Source organism: Aedes aegypti, chromosome 1 (assembly GCF_002204515.2).
Source record: "Aedes aegypti strain LVP_AGWG chromosome 1, AaegL5.0 Primary Assembly, whole genome shotgun sequence".
Classification (NCBI taxonomy): Eukaryota; Metazoa; Arthropoda; class Insecta; order Diptera; family Culicidae; genus Aedes; species Aedes aegypti.
The window spans coordinates 25,771,406-25,795,570 of record NC_035107.1 but is presented as its reverse complement, the minus strand read 5'-3'; the positions used below and the strand labels follow the sequence as shown (position 1 = coordinate 25,795,570).

At 36.6% G+C, this 24,165-nt stretch overlaps 1 protein-coding gene across 6 annotated transcripts in view; it reads right to left on the bottom strand.

Moving 5' to 3' along the window:
• Nucleotides 1–4,722: 4,722 nt before the first annotated feature.
• LOC5574207 overlaps nucleotides 4,723–24,165 on the bottom strand; it is a 40,951-nt gene continuing 21,508 nt past the window's right edge. For all 6 annotated transcript variants that reach the window (XM_021839195.1, XM_021839198.1, XM_021839197.1 and 3 more), the window contains 2 exons: nucleotides 6,666–7,168; nucleotides 4,723–6,527 (listed from right to left, as the gene is read on the bottom strand). In XM_021839195.1, the coding sequence (XP_021694887.1) occupies nucleotides 6,305–6,527; nucleotides 6,666–7,168 (726 nt within the window). In that variant the 3' untranslated portion in view covers nucleotides 4,723–6,304. The remainder of the gene's footprint in view (nucleotides 6,528–6,665; nucleotides 7,169–24,165) is intronic.

Genomic DNA, 24,165 nt, shown 5'->3' with positions numbered 1-24,165 from the left:
ACTGTTAGAAGTAGGATCAGTCTGTAATTTACGAAATCCAGGAATATTTTTAGAAGAAACAGTATCATTTAAGGGTGGAAAGCTCATATCAAAAGAAGTAGATGGTTGAGGTTCGAAGCATTGATTATGACTGTTAGAAGTTTTAATGTTAATTCTTTTTCTTTTACTAGGAGGTTTGTACACATAATTACCAAAATTTTCTTGGTCTACTTTCCCATCATCATCTGACAAAATATCAAAAGTATTTGTAGAAGCAATGTTATCAGTGAATCTAAGTGAATCAGCATAAGACAAAGAATTTTTATTTTTAATTTTTTGATTAAATTTTGATTAATTTTCAATGTAAACAGCACATTCTTCCAAAGAATTGTGTTTCTGTTCACAATAAATACAAACATTCGATACATTTTTACAAGTGGATGAAGAATGAAATTCACCACACTTGAAACATTTTTGTTTATTTGAACAGAAATTTGAAGTGTGACCAAAGAGAAGGCATCGGTCACAATGCATGAGCTTTGGGTAATAAAGTCTCACGCGAAAAATTACATTATCAACATTTACATAGTCTGGAAGTACAGATCCAGAAAACGTAAGCTTGATACAGTTCGAGTGAACATATTTGGAATCATTTCCATCAATAAATAATTTTGATAAACGAACACAATCCAAAATCTCGACAGGAGAAATGGATTTGTTCCTAAAAAAAACCCTGAACCAAGATTCCTAATGTCATCACAGTCTAATGATTCATCATATATAATTCCATTTATTTCGCATGACTCACAAGGAGCATACACACGATAGGAATCAAAAAATAATTTGGATTCCAAGAGAGCGTTAGCTTCATCTCGTGATCCAAAAACTGTCTCAATTTGTCCAAAGAAATTTTTTTGATTTCCTTTACAGATTTATATTTTTCATAAATCTCAGAGGAAATCAGTAAAACATTAATGGGTATCTCCTTTTTTCGAAAAAATACGACAAAAGGCCCAGAAAAACTAGAAGGGTTATATTTGGCAACCTTATTTTTAGAGAAGTTCCATGATTTGGCCATGATAATATCTTTTAACGCTTTGAGTATAGTGTTTCTTGAATTATAAGCACGTTCTGTTATTCTATGATAATTGCGAACCTTGTGTACTTATAGCTACCTAGAGAGAAAACACAAATTCAATCTCTAAAGAGAAACTTTTCACTTGCCCCACGTGATTGGAAAATTGACGGTGTTTCAATTTAGTTATTTTTAGGTCTATGTCGAATTAATTCTAAATCTTTTTTTTATTGCAGTTTAAAACTGTCAGAGGGGACAACTTAAAAGTGGTACAGAATATTTTTTCCGCAACTTTTTTCCACTGAAAATATTAAAATAAGATTGCACGCCGCCAACTTGTTACGGAGTACCAGTTAACAGGTTAACAATCTTTCGCTCTATTATGCAATAATGGTTGAAAAATCTCAGGAATCTCTTACCTACCGTAATGTTCTGAATGGCCTCAACGGCTTACGCATGATTTTGAAACGTTAATTCACATATTCAGTAAAATATACACATTATTTTCACTTACCACATTTACCCACTTGCCCCGCGGTACCTTAACTCAATAATTCTATAAGTCGATGGTCCCTTGAACATCGGGTAATGGAGAATCGATTGTAGTATTCAAATTTTTGCGCTGAATTACTGCTCTTTACCATATCTCGAAAAGTAATTGGAAAATTGAAGATCAAAAATTAAAAAATGTTGGCCATTTGCGACCATGTTGTTGAGATGAAAACAAAAACGAAATAAAAATCAAATTAATGAGTTCACATGGAGTAACAAAGTGAGGCGAATCTAATGATATAACAATGAAAATTCGAAAAGGATGTGATAGAAATAATCTAAACACCATTAGAATCTTACTATGTGTCCCCGTTTTATATTAGTTAATCTGATTTTAACTTTCTTTTTTTATATCGACGTTATAATTCGTAAAACATTATATTTATATTCAACTAACGATACAATTTAAACAAGCTAGTTTTGCAACATTTATATTTTATGCTATGCACAGTTTCATGTGTTCACGTCAATGGAGTAAACTCTTATCTACCTTAGGTCAATAGTAATAATGGTTCGAAGATTAAGGAAGCATCTGGTTTTGCCGATATTTTAACGATGAATAACTTGTATGGTGAAATCCTAAAGACGATAACTTAACAATAGCCGTAAACTTTATAATTTCCGTTAAACGTCTAACTTTAGCATAGAATTTATGGAAACCTTTTTTTCTTTTCAACTAATCCGGAAGCATACATCTATAGTGGAAATTGCTCATTGCGCCTTCCAACTCTAACGAGATCAACGAGATTAACTTACCCTAAACTGTTGTCATGATATGTCATCCTTAATTAATAGATAATCAATTTGATCGAACTTTGCGATCGCTTGCCCCGGCGTCAAGCGATGGAAATCCGATTCCAAGCTAGATACAGTTACTCAATTTAATATTCGTACAGGGCACTGTTTCCACAATAAGTTGGTAAAAAAATATCAAATGATACATAGCATCTCAAATACTCTATCACTAGTGAAAGTCATAGATGCCATCGACAAAAATGAACTGTTCTATTCACTTCAGAGGCGCGTCCACGTTCGAAACCACGGGTAGGACAAAAGTTGGCAAATGTTTTGTGCACATTGAAGCTAAGAAAAACTTTAACCCTATGGAATCTTAGACTGAAAATTTCAAGTTACTGTATTTGAAAGGCTCAAACGCAAAGGGGTGTGAGTCACATTTTGGTCGGTTTTGAGTTGGGGAAATTCTTCTGTTTCCAAGAGTTCTAACAATGTTTTCAGGTGACTTTCCCGCTCAACCGAAGAAATAACATGATTCTTAGAAAACGAGCTTTTTTGACTCTCATACAATTTGTATAGAATGAATAATTGCATTGAAAGTTCGAAGTATATTTCTCAAAACAAAAAAGCTTTCCAATTTTACGGGGTACGTAGCAACTGAGTGCCTTAAAATAGGAAATAAGAGATCTCTTGCCTGAAAAAAGACTTAAAAGGAATTAGAAAGAGGCCAAACAGGATCCAGGAAAACAAAACGAAACCTATTAGGAGCCAGGAGATAAGAGTTTAATTCTTCATAGCATCAGAGCAGACATTTCAAAATCCAAAACCTTTTTGGAATAACGTAATTTTTTCCTGTAATTTCATTTGAAATTTATTTAGATAAAATTTTTAGATATCACTCCGAAAATTTCTAAAGGAGTTTGACGAGTTTTGCTAAGGAATTTCTTCAAGAGTTTTGTGTTGGATGCCTCAAGAATTCAACCTGGATTTACCCAAGGAGAACCACAGAAATGAAATTTCTTCAAAGACTCATCAGAATGCATTCGAAAATTATTTGTGGAATTTTTCAAGAAAGTCCCAACTTTATCGAATGATTCATCCATATTTAAAGGGATTTCCTATAAAACTGTCTTTGAGAAAAATATAAGATTTCAACTAGAGATTTCCCTAAAGACATCTTCAGCAATTACTCCAGGCTTCTTCAGAAATTTCTCCTGTAATACTTTGAGATTTTTTCAAGGACAATGTCAATGCAATTTTTCTGAAGATTACAACCTTAAGGCACTTCTAAATAAAATCCTGAAGCAATCTCATTTGAAACTAGTGGAAGTTTCAAACCACTCTCAAAGAACAATGACCTCTAAAATAACGCCTGGACTATTGAGAAAGTCTTTCCAGATTTCGTAGATAATTTGCTAAGATAATCTTAAAACAAAATCAACCGAATCTCGGGATAGCATTTCGCTGGCTTTTGTAAAAGATTGTAAAAGAATTTCTCAAAGAACATTGGGCAGAATCTCTATAGAATTTTGTGAAGGAATGATTGGAGGAATTATTGGGAAAATTGTTGCAGTATTAGCTGGTGTTTGGAAAAACTGCAGTAGTAATTATTTGGATGAAATGGTCGGTGTTCAGACAGACCGGATTAGATGATATTTTGGCGTTCTAAAGATACGTTATGGACTCTATCAATTCTTATTTTTCGATGCTATTTTGATACAGATACATGATAATACAGATAAGTTCCATTATTACAGCAAAAAATATTACGAATGACTGGCATTCGTATTCCTAAAAGCATGAAATAGCATTTGATTCTGTCTGTCTGAACACCGACCAAATGCTGGAGAAATTTCTAGAAAAAAATGGATTGCTCCGAAAAACCCCTTAAGAAACTTTGGATTTCTGGGATAAATTGTGGATGGATTCTTGAAGGAATCCACATGGACAGGAGGAGGAATTCTTGCAAGATTTCTTGAAAAACCCCTCAACCATTTTTATCAAATACTCTGAAATGAACCTTTGAGGATTTCTTCAGGAGAAATTGTGTAGGAATCTTGGAAAGATCTCCTTAGAAAGTGAAAAATCTCTGGTGGAGATTCTAGGATAGTTTTGGAAAAGAAAATCAAGGTGAAAAGAAACAATGGAGGAGTCAGCAAATTCGGAAGTAATTCTTCTAACCATCCTTTGAAAAATCGTTGAAAGAATTTCTGGGAGAATTGGTAAATAAATATCTAGAAGAATTTCGGAAGAGGTTTCTGTAGGAGACCCTGAAAAAGAGCTAAATAAAATCACTATGATAATTTTTGAAGCTATTCCTAGAGGAATCTGAGACTGAAGAGCCGGTTGGACCCGTCGTAGTCTCTGAAGGTTTCTTTGTAGTCTGTACAATTTTTCTTCAGGATTCAATTCAAGCGGTATTAGAAAAAATGGGACTCTTGATAATTTTTTTTTTTAGATGGTAGCTATAAAAATTAAAATTAGAGACTTTGTAGAGACTTGCATTAAAAAGGGACAAAGTCTTTAAAAAAAATCCCTCTTAAATCAATTTAATTGAAAAAAATAGGCAAGAGTAGACCAAACTGGCTGTCTTTACAACCAGCCAGATCGTTCTAATTTCCTCGATAGCAAATTGATGAATAGCCAAAATTTTGTTATTTTTTGGTGTTTTTTTACACCGGAGTAACCTCAAAGTGGCTAATAGCAAAAGTTTTCGTAAGAAACGGATTCTTGAAGAATGTTTCATCGCCTTTATATATATTTCACTAGATGCCACAAATATCAGTGGTAGTTTGTGTGACAAGGGTGACTTGTATTTGTTAAAAGTGTATTCCATAACACCTGCATATTGGTAAACCTTGCTTTTATACGTTCATCATTCATACACACACACACTCACACACACTGATACACGACATAGAGAGAACCCAATAAATCATTCTGTACTGAGACTCCGTTGACTCCATTACTCTAATATCACAGTTTGTGCAAATTATGGACTGTGGAAGTTCTATAGGAATTGCCATGAGAATCGTTAAGAAATTTAGCAATATTTTGAGAGTTAATAACAAGTCAAGAGTGATCGCACTTTCAGAAATCGCTAGCACCATAACACTCGTGATCGACAATGTGATTAATCCATTACATCATCCAAAAATTCCACAATAATCTTCTGACAATGCACTATAGAAGTTCCAAAAGCTTCTCAAAAATAACTTCCAGGAACGCTTATTTATCCCAGAACATTTACCGGGTTGGCTGTTGATATGTTGGAGAAACTGTCCACACAGGCTTGTATATTGAACAGATGATAAATAGTTTAATTTATTTTTCAAGCCTTCTGCTGATCTTGTATTTTTGTTTTGCTAAATCGTGGGTAAGACAATCCTTTGACTGCCCTACCCAGGTATTTTTGTGCGTAGTACATGTCCTACCTGTCCTACCCACTTCCCGCGCCACTGATTCACTTTATTCTTTGGAACAATGAACAATATTTAATTTGTGTCTGAAATTTACCCAATTTAATATTCGTACACCTTTTTACACTTACAAAATTTGAAACTGCAATCATATTATTATTTTTCTAAACATTTATATTGTTGTTTCGATTTATTAAAGTACATTTCTCGCAAAATTTATGATCTCGCCCTAAAAGCCATTGGTAATCAAGTCTACAGCTTGTTGTTACTGACGAACCAATGGATTTTCACCTTATTAAACAATGCTACGATGGACAGAAGATCCTCCTCTGTCTCATAGTAGTGATAGTTTTTAATAAATGGCAAATTTATGATTATCGAATGATAGATGGCATCCACGACTTTCATTTTTTACCAACTTGATGCGGAAGCAGTACCCCGTACGAATATGAATTTAAGTCGCTGTAAATGCTCCTTCATCCAAAAGCATGATCGATACTTACAAAACACTACGAGAGCGTGAGAGTCTGGCACGAATGCTGCTTTACCGCGGCGACGAGTAAAGCAGATTGTCCAGGTTAAGCTTGTTCTTGTTGGGAAGCGGTGCTCCGTGCCCTGGCCGGCCCCAGAAGCTGGACCACGTGTCGAAGTGCTGTTTGCTGGTTTCGAACTCGACCACTCGGGTGGTTTCCATTCGGCGCTGCTTCTGGTTCATTTGGGTGCAAAGCTCGTGCAGGTATTCATCTCCTGAGTGCCGTGCCGCTACGCTGAAAGCAGGTGGAAGAAAGCGGTGTGGGATGGTTAGTTCCGAATTGGCCGGTTGGGGACTACTGAATGTTAGGGCTGTACTATTTGCTGAATTTGCTAATAAGTGGTGCCGTTGCTCTAGGGGGATGATAGTTTACCCATTGGAGCTGTACTTATCGATTTTGGTAACGTCGGTCGTCCCGAGGCTTATGGGTCTCGGTTGGGAGCGGCGTTTGGCCAGCAGCGGGACCAATTCCACACCTCCGGTGATCATGCAGTTTCGAGTTGGAGCAATTCTGGCGCCACGCTTGACGACCGGGGCCCGCCCCGGTGTGGTCTGCTGCGTTTGCTGGCACAGGCGAGGAACACGACGATCGGTGATCTTGTCGGTACTTGGGTTTGGCTCGTCCCGGATCGGATGGCTCGGGGCCGTTGCTGGCGGTGATAGAAGCGCTTTCGGAGGGCTGATGATTGGACGGGATGCCTGGGCACTTCCGGTGGTGGCTGGCGGATCGAGACTGTTGCTCACGCATTGGCACACGCACCGGGAGCAGCAGTTTGAGAATTTCTTTAGGTATTTGTTCTCCTCTTCCAGCTGACGCTGCATCTTCGTAACGATGTCGATGTCCAAATCCTGAAGTGTTTCTTTATTCGTCCAACCCTACATTGATGAAATGAAGAAATGATAGTATAATAATGATTGTTAGATGCTAGGCACCGGGACCCGATGGTATCCCGAATGTTGCCTTCAAAGCGACAATCAACGCGGATCCGAACATGTTTAGAACCGCGATGGAACGCTGCATAGATCAAGGAACCTTCCCGAATTCAGCTTTTTACGCTCGCTTGCTATAATTTCTGAATCACCCCCTTCTGACATTTCTTGCCACACACTCAAATTTTGTTCGCGAGCTCGGCATTTGAAAATGCTGGATCAACTCGGCTTCTGCACATTTTGCTGAAAACTCAGCTAAAAAATTAATTTAAACGAGATTCGGCAACTTCTGAAACTGAAATCTCGGTTAATTCTACTTTTTATCCGTATCTCTTCAACTATGTAAGCCGAGCACCAACGCTAACAATGTTTTCACCGAACTCAGTTGTATCAAATGCTGATATATCGGTTTCGACCTAAGTTTACCGAGATTCTCGGCATTTTATTTTATCATCTGCCATCTTGTTTTCATTCACATCGCTTTTGTGTATATGTGGAAAAGTAGTGTAAATATCGTGGAAAAGTTCTTACAATAAACCAAGTGCTGGAAATCATGAAGCGGGAGGAAGCTAGATTGTACAAACTCTTCAGTAAGTACGCTCAAAGTTGTTGTTTTTATGTAATTTAGTGCTAGATATCGGATATTATGTGCTTTTTTGCCGGGAAGTAATTGTGAAATAATAACTCGAATTTAAAGGACACGTCATTAACCATTTCCATTTATGATATATGGGCAGCTCCAAAGTTGACATTGCTTAAAAACACTAATGAAAACTAAATAATATTCTGAGGCTAAAAGTGCCTCAACAATGATTGTTTTTCATTTTAGCTGAGATTTCAGTTTGTGAGATGCCGAGATTTTCGGTTAAACACGGTAGATAAAACTTTTCACAGAAACCGAGTTAATCAGTTAAAACTATTAAGCCGAGATGACTGCCAAGCGCTCGGCTGTGCGGATCTCGGTTTCCAAAAGCCGAGATTCGGCATATTATTCTAAGTGTGCAACACAATATTGGTTTTATAGTTCAATCAAAGCAAGCTTTGTGTTTACAATTATTAAATTTCAGAATTTTTCACGCGTGTCTTCAGTCTCAGGTCTTCAGACAATCCATATAAGAAAAAAAGGTTTGAATTTTTGTAATGCTGTGCCTATTTTTTCAGGTTGACAAGTTGAAAGTTCAAAGTGGCTAACCAAGGACAATAATACAAATTGACTTGATACAAAGTATATGTTCAATAAAATGGTTTGTTGAAGAGATTCCAGTGAGAGACATGCAACTGATCACCATAGAACAACACGAGGCATGTGAAAAGAACTGTGCCAAAATTATTTGAAGAACCTTTGTTAATCACTCATTTTGTGGTGTGTGCTAACGTAAGAACTAAACGACACATACAAGACGCGACGCGAGACAAGACATAACACTTATCGTTCTTACAATCGTCAAAAAAGTTAAAAAAATTTTACCTTTTGTCGACCGGTTTCGGGCGCGATGTAGCCCATCTACAGGACAATGTCCGACTGACTGCGATGATTTCGTACGTTGATCGTATACGAGCAGATTCCATGCCAGGACTGCTCTGCGGTCTATATAGGACAAACCCGGCGGAAGATAAAAACAAGATTAAGAGAACACAGGAATGCTGTGGTTTCCAATAGGACAAATGAATCCAGCGTAGCGGTTCATGCATCAAACTGTAACCATAGCATAAACTGGCAAGGTGCGAAGTTAATAAAATCAGTAAGGAAAGCTTCGCACCTAAACGCATGGGAGTCCATGTTCATCAACAAGTCTGAAGAGCCATTGATGAATGAAGACGACCCTCCGATCACGTCGTGCCTCTTCAACATAGCAGACATCACAATACATTAAAGCATCTCTTCGTTTTTGACGTATACGATCAACGTACGAAATCATCGCAGTCAGTCGGACATTGTCCTGTAGATGGGCTACATCGCGCCCGAAACCGGTCGACAAAAGGTAAAATTTTTTTAACTTTTTTGACGATTGTAAGAACGATAAGTGTTATGTCTTGTCTCGCGTCGCGTCTTGTATGTGAACCTTTGTTAAATTCAATAAAGATCTCATGCTCAAATGTTTATTCATTATAGTCTCCCAGTTCGCACCTATTGATGTGGCACTAGTAGTTTACGGAACGAGTTGCAGAATGATGATTTTTACAGCACGAGCCGTAAATTTATCCTACGAGGCTTGCCGAGTAAGATAATTACGATGAGTGCTATAAAAATCGAGTTCTGCAACGAGTTACGTACAAATTTTTTTTAGAATTTCGTAGAAGACCACTCGAGAAATTATATCAGAAAGCATTCACCATTATTTTAAAATTTCTGAAAAATTGTTGTTATGATTCATTACGCAACTCAAAACAGTTGCGTAACGAGGAAGCGTTGTGAAATGAATCATTACATCACTGGTTTCAGTTACGTAATGACTATTCCCGCACTGCATACTTCAGTGCAGGAAAGTAGGCCGTTTCATGGCAGATTGGTGTGATGAAAAACAGCCTATTACGATGGGAAATTGCAAAAAATAAATCAAGGCATTGTTTAATTATATGACTTTCTATGTACGGTTACGTCTTGGAATTCGTCCAATGAATGACAAATAAGTTAGCAAATGTTTAACTAGATTTTGAACCTGTGTATGAACTGACATGTAACACTGCCACAAAACATCGGTGCAACCTTTCAACATGTTCCAGATTCCATTACCTTCGGCTTTCTGTTCTAAACGGCTCACCTTCAAATCAGAATTAAGGCTAAGTAGCCCGTCATTCGTTTTGACAACAATGATGACTTTTCAGCTTGCATTTCAAAGCGATAAAACTCAGTCTTGATAGTTTATATTGACTTAAAAAAGTATTACTGTACGCGTTTAACATGCATAAAGTATGCTGATACTTTTTCAGCTGTGTCAGTGCAAAACCAACTTGTAGTATATTGCATTTGGCTATAATCAAGATCGGTCAATGAACAGTACCATGCACACCTACACATTCTTATCTTGTAATTCATTGCACCTTTATCTGGTGATGCATAGCTGTCACATGCTTATACTTTGTTGGTGGGTGCAACTGACTGACGGCTGGAATGACAACGGGGGATAACGAATGTGGTGAGCAAGCAGACGGACGCAGAATCTTACAGCTGGCGACGAGGATAAAAAAAAACAAGGGTAAATATCGTAAGTATATAATCAGCGGAAGAATGTTCTGTGTGATCTTATTCACAAAGTGACGCGGCATTTGAGATTGAATGCAAAATTGCAATAAAACATGCGAGAGGCGAAACAAATTTGCCATGGAAAACTTCTGTTGAAAGTTCACAGATGCGAGAATTGAGAAGAATTCTCCGTGGGGTCAAACTTTGCGAGAATCAGTGTGATTTTCTTGGCGTTTGAGGAAATTAGTAGGATTTCCCATGAATATTGCGAGAATTGATAGAATTCTCCAGGGGGCAAAGTTTGAGAGAATTAGCGTAATTCTCGGGCGTTGGCGGAGCATAGCATGTATGTATAGCAAGAATTTATAGAATTCTTCTGGTGATAAGACTTGAGAACAGGAATGTTGCTCATATCTCTGGTGGAAATCAGTACGATTTCGAATGTGTGCTTTGCAAGAATTCCGATGACAAAGTTGTGATTTTCGGAAGGGAGCTTGGAGGATTTTTGGACTTCCTGGAATGGATTGTTTTGGAATGAGGTTTTAGAGGCTACGATATGCGATGAATTGGAAAAGATGGAGTTTTCAACAAAGTATTGGGGTGTATGACAGGAGAGCTATGTGATTGTCAGTCTAGATTTTGCTCAGTGGTGGGAAAATATCAAACAAGAAACCGTCGCAAGCGCTCCATTATAAGAATAAAGACATGTGGTTGTGGAAAGTGATGTTCTTTCAAAAAAACTGACGCACACTGAGTATGATGATCGTGTTCAGTGAAATCGTGGAAACTGATATTGTTATTTCTAAAAGGGTTGCAACCTTTTTGAACTTAGCTCTTTCAAGTCTCTTGGTTGTTGAGGCGAGATGATTGGTTATTTTCGTGGTATGGATCACCTGATGCCGAAATGTTGCTTCGTATTGGCTTCACTACTTGTTGTTCTGGGAAGAGTCGGCAGCGAGCCTTGGTTGTGGAATGGTCCGCTGGTAGTGGTGGTGTGGTGCGACGTGGGGTATTCGAATGTGCGTATCATGCATTAAATGGGGGTTTGTAATAACTTCAGTTTTGAAGTCACGAGCTAAAAGTTCATGAAGTTTTCGAAGGTGACGTCATGCAAAACTGCGTAGAACATTTGTACTGATACGTCTGACCGTGTCGTCACAAGCAGCTGAGCGGAATGTTTACATCTTTTACGTGACTAATACTTGAAGGGCCGTAGCACTCCGTAGTCTTTTGTAAGCAAAATGGAAAAGACCTGTTTAATTGAGAAAAACCAAGGTTGTTGGATTTCACACCTGTTTAGACGTAAATGTCGGATGTGAAATTTGCATGAATTCCAACCCCCCCGCGAAGTGACAGATAACGCAATTTTCACGTACCTACTTGCAGCGTAAACAATGGGGCCATCCACCGCTGCCGGCACGATTTTTCACTATGGGAGATCGGAAATTTGTTTCGTTGTTGACGGGTGCAGAACAACGAATGGAATGAAATGAAATAAGGGCGAATCCGATTTTTTCTTCATGCAATGAAAATAAACTTAATGAAAGCACCAAGTTTTGACACCAAATGAATTAAACGCGCATCAAATCGTTCGGTGAAACGATTAATTGACTTGTTAGTGCTTAGTTTAGCTGGAAATGCTGTTTCATACAGTGATACTAGTACATTTATTTCTGGCGAACATGTTTTATCGATTAACGGAGTAAAGTTATCGGGCGCGATTAGATATTGTACAACATAATTAGTCACAAAACTAATTTTGTGGATAACTTTGATGCCCTCAAAAGAAGGCGTGGCCCGTATTATAAAAAAAAAATATATATATGAACGGGTTTCAATGGGATCGAGTTTTTTTTTTTTTTTTTTTTTTTTTTTTTTTTGTATGGTGTTCAGTTGGAGCTGCCTGACAGCTTAACTTGTCAAGGCTGAACCCTCGGTCTGGCTTTTGCCAAGTTTCCCCTCTACCAGGACCAATACTCAGACGGACTAGGCAATGGCGCCCACATGAACACTGTTTTTTTTATTAGTATTGTGACGTGGTAGTTTTTGAAAAGTACCCACATTCCCTTGCTTCTGAAAAAAGGAAGCATTGTGAAAATCAGCAGCTCCATCAGAATTTGTTTGAAATAGTAGTGTCTGAAGTAATACTGTCTAGTCGAAATGGTTTTGAATAATATGTCATTCAAGTGCTATTCTGATAACTCCTGTCTTTTACGTAAGCTTAGAGTCTTGTCGTCAAGTCTTAACAAAATTAGGCTGTTTAGTAGTAGTTCTAGTTAATTTCATTTTTTGTTGTTAAAAGTATTTATTGGTCATTACGTTCATATATCCTTAAAGAAAAAAGTCGCTTTCCTTGTCTGTTCAACAATTTAACGAAACTAGCAAGTGTACCCTAATGATCGATCTCAGCGTCTTACTTTCCATAGTTATTTTTATAGTGAATATTGATGAGTAAAGTTACCTTAGGCTTCTATTACAGTCTCCTACAAGATTCACTTTTCGGTGGCAAATGCAATGCTTCACAACGCCTACTTTCTACTTGTAAATTTTGCGAAAATGAAGCTGGAATTAGATTATTTATACCGCTGTTACAAAAGAGGTATTTCTTATTATGGCAATGTAAAAACCATATTAAAATAAGATTGTCGCCACTTATTTCTACTCAGTGAATCTACTAGTCATTTTCCTAAGTATTCCCTACGTCGTATATGATAACGATATATCTAGCTAGCTAATAGTAAGAGTGGCTACGGATCATTCTGGTTAGCAAAAGGCAAACTGAACGTCACCAATAGTATTAATGTCCACTTCGAATAGATTAATTATTTGAAATGGGCATCAATTCTATCAATGACGCAGAATGTCCGTTGGATCACATCCGAGATATTATTGCGTCTATGCCATATGAATTATGACGCGGCTTTAAGCAAAAAATGCCAAAATGTGATACCACCACTACAGGTTACGCCTTTGGTTTCCATCATATGGGCTAATGGATTATGCCCTCCCATCGCGGCAAGGTCGCATAACCAAGGGGAGGGATATATATGAACGGGTTTCAATGGGATCGAGTTAAATCCAAAAGTGAAAATGCGCGATTTTTACACTTTTTTCTCATACTCATCACCAGAGGTCTACGTTTCAATAAAATAGGCCTACACACTTAAATTATTTCACCGACCTCAGTAAAATGTTTTTCCGAGAATCCAACAGCTGAGAATTCGGTAATTTTCAATGCCGACTCTGTACTTATTTTACAAAGACTTCGGCAATCCAAATTTTGTCGAGATCTCGGTGAACGTTTACAGAGATCTCGTTAATGGAGTTACCGAAAATGTCAAATTATAACCGAAAAATCAGCTATTGGATTCTCGGCGATTCCGTTTAAGTGTGCATGAACTAATTCACGATGATGTCACACTGCAACTTCCAGCGAGAAGAAAACCTTTACAGGGGCCGATGTTTACAAAAAAATAACGATTTCGTTGCATATTCATCCACGCATTGTTCATCCGGTAAACATTCGTTCACTGGATATGGTCTAATCCACAGGTGTACTAAATTCACTCGGTCTGAGAATTGTGACACTTGAGCGGGGCACGCTCCCGTATGATCTCCACGGGATCTGGACCCGCTCCAGTGTCAAAATTCTTCGACCGAGTCAGTTTAGTACACCAGTGGATAAGACCATTGTGACACTTGAGCGAGGCACGCATCCGTATGCTCGTGTTCTGGACCTGCTCAAGTGTCACAATTTTCAGACCGAGTGATTTTAGTACACTAATGGATTAGTCTATTGGTGCGGAAGTAATTTTATGTAAGCACATACGGGCAGAGCGGAAAAGAAAAAAAAAGTGGACAAGAAAAGAAGACCGTGGATGAATTCATTGCATGAACTATCCAGCTTTTCAAGAGCGGTAATGGCCTTCAAAAGTTATTTACTTTCTGGTAGGGATCCATCAGTTTGACGTGTGGCTTGAGTCCGTTCAATCAACGTTGTACTTAATTCACTCGGTCCAAAAATTTTGACACTTCAACAGCAGCTTATAAAAAAGTGAGCAAATTAATGGTGATAATAGCGCTCGTTAAAAGCTTGATAGTTCATCGAATAATCTTATCTGATTGAAGCTTAGACATTTGGTGGTGAGTATGAGAAAATAAGTGTTCAAATCCACAAAGAAAAGTGTGCTGCGAGTAAAAGGCTGAATATGAACTACATAAAATTGATTTTCAAGCTGATAAATTACTAAAAAAAACACCTAATTGAACTTTAACACTTCACTGCACTTTTGCAAAAGAAAAATCCTTCCATGAATAAAAAAAAATGTGACATAAATCATCATAAGGAATTATTCAAATATAATATGACCAATTTTAAGCTCCCTCCCTTCGCCAAGTAACAGATTATCTATGGATTTTGTTTTTGCATGGCCCGTAACACTATGGAAGACCCCCTTCCTCTGCCTGTTGCGTTACGTAATATTTTACAATCCCCAACATGGAGAAACGCAGACAAATTTGACATCTTTTGAATTACCAAGCGGTCAAAACATAATTTCGAAAGCAAAGAATCGGTTACTATAAGCATCTTTCAGCATATCTTTGTGCGAACCACATCACACCACTATTCAAAACCCGCTCGTGGGTCGTACAAAATCTTCCCGAGGACCGCACAAAACTTTTTCAGTTTGGTGATTACTGATGAATTATGATATTACAAATGCCTAACAAAAATAATTAAAAAAATATGTCCGTTAAGCATCATTTTAATTTGCGCCCTATTTCGGGCACACTCCATGATTTCATTGAGTTTGACAGTACCAAGGACCAAAATTTTTCGGTACACTGACATTGTATGGCAGTTGTCATGATGCTCCCGGGTTGGTCGCTACCAACCCCCCCGCGCAGTGACAGATAACGCAATTTTCACGTACCTTGCAACGTAAACAATGGGGCCATCCACCGCTGCCGGCACGATTTTTCACTATGGCAGATCGGACTTTTGTTTCGTCGTTGACGGATGCAAAACAACGAATGGCATGAAATAGCGAATCTGATATTTTCGTCTTCCAATGGAAATAAATTTAGTTTAAGCACCAAATGAACTTAAAAGCGCACCAATTCGTTCGGTGAAAAGATTAAATGACCTGTTAGTGCTTTATTTTGCGGGAAAGTAATTCATGAGAAATTACTCACAATACAGCCCAACTGATTTGTGGATCGCTTTTCTGCTCTCAAAAGAAATATTGTGGGCCTCACGGCCGTGCGGTTAGTGTCGTCAGGCATTTAAGCGCATCATGTCATGGGATGTGGGTTCGATTCCCGCTTCAGCCATTGAAACTTTTCGTCAGGAATGTTTCTCGGCTGTGCCACTGGAGCATGCTTGTCCGTTGTCTAGTGTTAAGTTACAGTTTGTGCAGCTAAATGGTTGAAGACGGTGTCCTTGTCTTTTTATTTTAACGGGTTTCAATAAGATTCAATCAGGTCAAAAAGTGATATTATTTTTATTCGCAGATTTTTTTTTCTATGCGGCTTTTTCTCATAGGGTGGCTGATCCAGTGATAGTGTGTGTACCAATAATAGTGGTAGTGCGGTTTTAAGCGTGCTATTGGCAATTTTAATTTTTGTGTGTATTTTTCTTACATGGCCCACGTTAAAATAATATGAATGTGTATAAAAAAAGCTTGTATATCAGTAAGGAAATAGTAGAAAACAATTAAAAACCTTAGCTTTTTTGCTCCTTTGCACCAGTAATAGTGGGGTGTTCCTATAATAGTGAGTCTCAATGGGAAATCAATGTAAACCACTATTATAGGAACAGGCGTTAGCAAATACCACTATTACTGAAACATGTTCCAGTAATGGAGGAAATGATTTTTCGAAAGATTCAATGATTTTATTATTCTAAGATTATTTTTTACGTGAAATAGAATAGAATAGCTTTCGAATGTCGTATTCAGATATAAAAACGATCATCCGTTATTTTTTGGCGAATTTTTATTCCTCAACCCGTTACTATTGCCTCTATCACTGGTACAGACGCTCTACTCACCATCAGAGGTCTAAGTTTCAATCAAATAAGCCTATGAACGTCACGCTGCAACTTCCAGCGAGAGGAAAAATTTTACTGCATGCAGAAAAATGTATAAAAATGTATGTATACAGAAAAATAAACGATTTCGTTGCACATTCATCCACGCATTGTTCAACCGGTGAACATTCGTGTTGGTGCGGTGACACTTTAGCGTGTAACGCTTCTCAATAGTTGATTCTGCGCTCGTGTACATACATGTTACATGTCACCAGAACTACCTAAAAATTGCTGGTGAAAAATATAAACAAAGATCAGCTGTTCCCAGCAAAATCAAACAGCAGTATTTTCCACCAGCAAATTTGCACATGTGTTCGTGACACCGTTCGGCAAGAGCTCAATGATTCCCACGTGTTTCGGTCAAGTGTCAAAATTAACGGACTGTGTAAATTTGGTGCACCGGTGTATTAGTCCATACCAAGCGACCCATGTCAAACGTCAGATCACTGGATCCCGTTTTTATAAAAGTGGGCTAATTTTTGGTGATATTAGCGCTCGTATAAAGCTGGATAGTTTATCCAATAAGCTTATCTGATTGAAACTTAGATACCTGGGGGTGAGTATGAGAAAAAAAATGTTCAAACAAATCTTGGTTTGAATTGCCAAGTGGTCAAAAAATAATTTCGTTAATAAAGGATCGGTTATTATAAGCAACTTTACAGCATGCGGACCACATCACACCACTTTCCAAAACTTGCTTGTGGGTCATATAAAATCTTCCCAATGGCCGTACAAATCCTTTCAGAGAATCGTTATTTGGTGATCACTCGTTTATAATGATATTACAAATGCCAAACAAAAATTGTAAAACTTTTTTTATGTCCATCAGCATAATTCTAGTTTACGCCCTATTTTGAGCACACTCCATGATTTCATTGAGTTTGACAGTACCACGGACCAAAATTTTTCGGTACACTGACGTTGTACTGCAGCTGTCATGATGCTCCCGGGTTGGTAGCGACTGAATCAGTTGCCGTTTCTAGCGTAACATTTGAAAAGGGCCTATCTGCAAAACGTAAACATTGAGAAATTCTCAATTGAAGATTCCGTACCATATTTAAAATTCCTATTTTAAACCCATTCGCATTTTTACTAGTTTCATACCTGTGTTCGACACCCATTAAAGTCTGTTGCGTGGCCCATTATGTTTCTAATCTCAAATAACACAACAACTCGTAAAAATTGTTGAATTCAAACATCATCGGCAGATAGGCCCTATTATGAATCTTCAAACCAGTTAGGCCCTTTCAGTTAGGCCCTTTGATTGAACATGGTTTCAGTTAGGCCCTTTAATAATTTGCTAATTTTATTGATTTTTGAATTGGTTTGCATAAATCTTGAACAAAATTTAGCGATTATGTGAATAAACACTATATAATAGCTAAATATTGGAAATTTTCGGTTGAAGATTCAGTACCATATTGATTATTCCTATTTCAAACCCATTCGATTTTTACTAGTTTCATACTTGGGGAAGATCCAAAAATGACGTCCATCGTTTTTCGGGATTTCTAGAACCCTTCTACCACCTCTGTCACGCTTTTTCTAATACCCAATCCATGCACTGTCACATTTTCGTACATCCCCCCATTGGGGGAGGCCCCAATTGATGGACGTCATTTTCGGATAACCCCTTGTGTTCGACACTTATAATGGTCTATTACGTGGCTCACAACGATTTGAATTTGAAATAGCACAACAACTTGTAAAAATAGTTCAATTCAAACATCATCCGCAGATAGGCCCCTTAACGAATTTTCAAACCAGTTAGGCCCTTTTTGAATTTGCTAATTTTATTGATTATTGAAGTGATTTGCATAATTCTTCGACAACATTTGATGATTATGTGAGGAAACAACACAATATCATACAAGCTAAATATTGGAAACTATTCTATACAAAATCAGCAACATATTGATTATTGATTTTTTAAACCCATTAACTTTTTTTACTAGTTTTATACTTGTGTTAGACACTCATTATGGTTTATTACGTGGCTCACAACGATTTGAATTTGAAATAGCACAACAACTTGTAAAAATAGTTCAATTCAAACATCATCCGCAGATAGGCCCCTTAACGAATTTTCAAACCAGTTAGGCCCTTCTTGAATTTGCTAATTTTATTGATTATTGAAGTGATTTGCATAATTCTTCGACAACATTTGATGATTATGTGAGGAAACAACACAATATCATACAAGCTAAATATTGGAAACTATTCTATACAAAATCAGCAACATATTGATTATTGATTTTTTAAACCCATTAACTTTTTTTACTAGTTTTATACTTGTGTTAGACACTCATTATGGTTTATTACGTGGCTCACAACGATTTGAATTTGAATTAGCACAACAACTTGTAAAAATAGTTCAATTCAAACATCATCCGCAGATAGGCCCCTTAACGAATTTTCAAACCAGTTAGGCCCTTTTTGAATTTGCTAATTTTATTGATTATTGAAGTGATTTGCATAATTCTTCGACAACATTTGATGATTATGTGAGGAAACAACACAATATCATACAAGCTAAATATTGGAAACTATTCTATACAAAATCAGCAACATATTGATTATTGATTTTTTAAACCCATTAACTTTTTTTACTAGTTTTATACTTGTGTTAGACACTCATTATGGTTTATTACGTGGCTCACAACGATTTGAATTTGAAATAGCACAACAACTTGTAAAAATAGTTCAATTCAAACATCATCCGCAGATAGGCCCCTTAACGAATTTTCAAACCAGTTAGGCCCTTTTTGAATTTGCTAATTTTATTGATTATTGAAGTGATTTGCATAATTCTTCGACAACATTTGATGATTATGTGAGGAAACAACACAATATCATACAAGCTAAATATTGGAAACTATTCTATACAAAATCAGCAACATATTGATTATTGATTTTTTAAACCCATTAACTTTTTTTACTAGTTTTATACTTGTGTTAGACACTCATTATGGTTTATTACGTGGCTCACAACGATTTGAATTTGAATTAGCACAACAACTTGTAAAAATAGTTCAATTCAAACATCATCCGCAGATAGGCCCCTTAACGAATTTTCAAACCAGTTAGGCCCTTTTTGAATTTGCTAATTTTATTGATTATTGAAGTGATTTGCATAATTCTTCGACAACATTTGATGATTATGTGAGGAAACAACACAATATCATACAAGCTAAATATTGGAAACTATTCTATACAAAATCAGCAACATATTGATTATTGATTTTTTAAACCCATTAACTTTTTTACTAGTTTTATACTTGTGTTAGACACTCATTATGGTTTATTACGTGGCTCACAACGATTTGAATTTGAAATAGCACAACAACTTGTAAAAATAGTTCAATTCAAACATCATCCGCAGATAGGCCCCTTAACGAATTTTCAAACCAGTTAGGCCCTTTTTGAATTTGCTAATTTTATTGATTATTGAAGTGATTTGCATAATTCTTCGACAACATTTGATGATTATGTGAGGAAACAACACAATATCATACAAGCTAAATATTGGAAACTATTCTATACAAAATCAGCAACATATTGATTATTGATTTTTTAAACCCATTAACTTTTTTTACTAGTTTTATACTTGTGTTAGACACTCATTATGGTTTATTACGTGGCTCACAACGATTTGAATTTGAATTAGCACAACAACTTGTAAAAATAGTTCAATTCAAACATCATCCGCAGATAGGCCCCTTAACGAATTTTCAAACCAGTTAGGCCCTTTTTGAATTTGCTAATTTTATTGATTATTGAAGTGATTTGCATAATTCTTCGACAACATTTGATGATTATGTGAGGAAACAACACAATATCATACAAGCTAAATATTGGAAACTATTCTATACAAAATCAGCAACATATTGATTATTGATTTTTTAAACCCATTAACTTTTTTAACTAGTTTTATACTTGTGTTAGACACTCATTATGGTTTATTACGTGGCCCAGAACGTTAGTAATCTCAAATAGCATAACGACTCGTGAAAATGGTTGCATTCAAATATCATCAGCAGTTAGGCCCTTCAATGAATCTTCAAACCAGTTAGGCCCTCCGATTGGACATGGTTTCAGTTAGGCCCCTCCAGTTAGGCCCTTTTATTAAACATAGTTCCAGTTAGGCCCTTTTGGAATTTGTTGATTTTATTGCTTATTGAAGTGATTTTCATAGTTTTTAAATAAAATAAAGCGAGAGAAAAACAATGTAATAGTTAAATGTTGGATATTCTCGGTTGAAGGTTCAGTACCTTATTGATTATATCTATTTCAAACCCATTCACTTTTTTACTTGTTTTATACTTGAGGGCCTTCCTTAGCCGAGCAGTTTAAGTCCGCGGCTACAAAGCAAAGCCATTCTGAAGGTATCTGAGTTCCATTCCCGGTCGGTCCAGGTTTTTTTCGTAATGGAAATTTCCTTTACTTTCCTAAATATAGAGTACCTTCGTACTTGTCACACGATATATGAATGCGAAAATGGCAACTTGTCAAAGAAAGCTCTCAGTTTATAACTTGGAAGTACTCATTGAACACAAAGCTTAGAAGCAGGCTCTGTCCCAGTGAGGACGTAATGCCAAGAAGAAGTATAAGAAGAATTCTTGCAGGGCTGTTACAAAAACAAACGAATTTGTTTTTGTGAAAATTGCGACTTTTGGAAATCGATCCACAACTAGAGGCAACAAATAAAAATTAACAAATAAAAATTATTCAAAATTTTGAATGAAATTGATTTTTTTTTCAGGATAAAAAATCAGTTTTTCAACTAACTTCGCATTAAGATTATGATAAAACTAGTAAAAAAGAGAATGGGCTTGAAATAGGAATCAATATAGTACTGAATCTTCAATAAAGAATTTTTAATAATCAATGTTGATTTTCTCACATACCTAATCGATTGATTTTGATCTAAAACTTTGAAAATCACTTCAATAATCAATAAAATTAATAAATTACAAAAGGGCCTAACTGGAACTAAGTTCAATAAAAAGGCCTAACTGGAGGGGCCTAACTGAAACCATGTTCAATCAAAGGGCCTAACTGAAAGGGCCTAACTGGTTTGCAGACTCGTAAAAGGGCCTATCTGCCGATGATGTTGGAATTCAACCATTTTCACGAGTTGTTTTGTTATTTAGGATTTAAAACGTTATGGGCCACCTAGTAGACTATCATGAGTGTCGAACACATGTATAAAACTAGTAAATAGGAGAAAGGGTTTGAAATATGAATAATCAATATAGTACTGAATCTTCAATAAAGAATTTTCAATATTCAATGTTGATTTTCTCACATAATCGATTGATTTTGTTCTAAAACTTTGAAAATCTATTCAATAATCAATAAAATTAACAAATTCCAAAAGGGCCTAACTGGAACTATGTTAAATAAAAGGGCCTAACTGGAGGGGCCTAACTGAAACCATGTTCAATTAAAGGACCTAATTGAAAGGGCCTAACTGGTTTGAAGACTCGTAAAAGGGCCTATCTGCCGGTGATGTTTGAATTCAACATTTTTTACTAGTTTTTATGTTATGTTAGATTTAAAACGTTACGTGGCCCAGTAATAGACTATGAGTGTCGAACAAAAGTTTAAAACTATTAGATAGCAATGAGTTTAAAATAGTAACAATTAATATGTTACAGAATCTTCAATCGAGCATTTCTCAATTTTCACGTTATGCTGATCACTATACAAGGGCTAAATATTGAAAAATATGAAGAAAAATTAAAAATGCACGGAAGGGCCAATCTGATTTTGATCGAAATTTTCAGTTAGGCCCTTTTATGACCAGTTAGGCCCTCTTAGTTTTATCATTTTCAGATAGGCCCTTTTAAATTTGAATAAAATTACCATTAATAATGCATTTTGCATGCCCGTAAGAGTATGTAGGAGTAATTTACGTAAAAAATGATACGAATAATGAATAATCAAGTTTGTTTACATTTTGCAGTTAGGCCCTTTTCAAATGTTACGCTAGGTTTATTGTTTCGCTTGGCGCAAGCCGAAGAAGCAGAATGGGCTTTGGAAATTGAAACGTTCGGCTTTCTCGCTGCCGACTGTGCGTGGAAGCGAGTGAGGGAAACACAAAAACTGAGTGAGTGTTTCCCATGCTTGGGTGTCGCCTCAGATCTGTCTTTCACAATGGCCACGCTAAGCACCGACCTAACACGGAGAAAACGGAAAACCCATATTTGAGTATTTTTTAACTCACTTTTGAGTTATTTTTCTCTCCCCATTTCATTCGCTCCTTCTATTGTTGTCAGAGAGCGAAGAGCAAAACAACCCAAAAACCGAACCTTAGTGCGTTACCTCAAATTTGAGTAAGTGGCACAGTACTGGAAGTTGAGTAGTTTGATCTGCCGATTGAGTGAAAACAACTTAGCCAGTAAGTATTTTTTCGCATGGCTGTAAATGAAAACAACTTATACCCCATCAACTCAAAATTAGGTTAACGCACGAACCCCCGGAATTGAGTGGAATGAACTCACTTTTGAGTACTTCATTTTCTCCGTGAATAGCTGTAGTAATTCGCATATCATGGCCGCTTCCGGCAATCTGGTATCAGTAATATTCATACAGTATTGGACAAAACATTTGCAACTTTTTCGATTTTCCATACAAAATGACCAACTTTGGTAAGCTATATCTCAATTATTTATGGACCGATTTGAATGAAATTTTGGCAGAACATCAGATATAACTTGAATTTTAACATATATTTTTGAGTGATTTTTCCAATCACAAGTCTAAGAGCAGTAACGATTTGACTAAAGTGAATTTTTTGAGGATTTTTTATAAATGACATAACTAAACATATTGAAGGAATGACTTCATGGTATCTTCAGCAAAGTTGTAGATTTTAACAATATGAATATTTGGTTATTTAGGATTATCTGATTTTTAGATAAATAATTTTGAATTTTTCGTCGAAAATTACACTTAAAGTAAACTTTTATAACTTATAAACTCGTGATTGGAAAAAATATTCAAAAATCTATGTTAAAATTCAAGTTATATCTGATTTTCTGTTAAAATTTAATTCTAATCGGTCTATAAATAACTGAGATCTAGCTTACCAAAGTTTGTCATTTTGAATGGAAAATCAAAAAAGTTGCAAATGTTTTGTCCAATACTGTATATCTACCAAACAGGCACATACCAAACAAAGAAATTCAGATTTGTGACTTGGTTGATCAAGTTCCTGAGCCAGTCGTTCTCCTTGGAGATTTTAACAGTAATCATCACACATGGTGAGGCAGAAAATCCAACGTACGAGGTACTGCTATCACAAATTTCGCCGTTCGCAAAAAATCTCGTGATTTTTAACGATGGGGCATCTACGTCCATCCGAAGTCGAGTGGAGTTCACCATAGACCTATCAATTGTATCTGCATCAATTCTTAGCCGCTTACTCTGGTCAGTTAACGATGACACCCGGGGTAGCGATCACTTTCCCATATCGATCACTATTGCAGGAACAACGAAACTGTAGAGTCCGAAGATAAATATAAAAACCTTGTTTCTATAGGCACCTTGGTGCAGTTAATCAACAACGACGATGACCGGATTGTGAACGGCGTTCGGTTGCCGGAGAGGTGGAGGTCAGAAAGTGAGTGGCGATTGATGTGAACGGAGTGTTTCTTCGCGGAG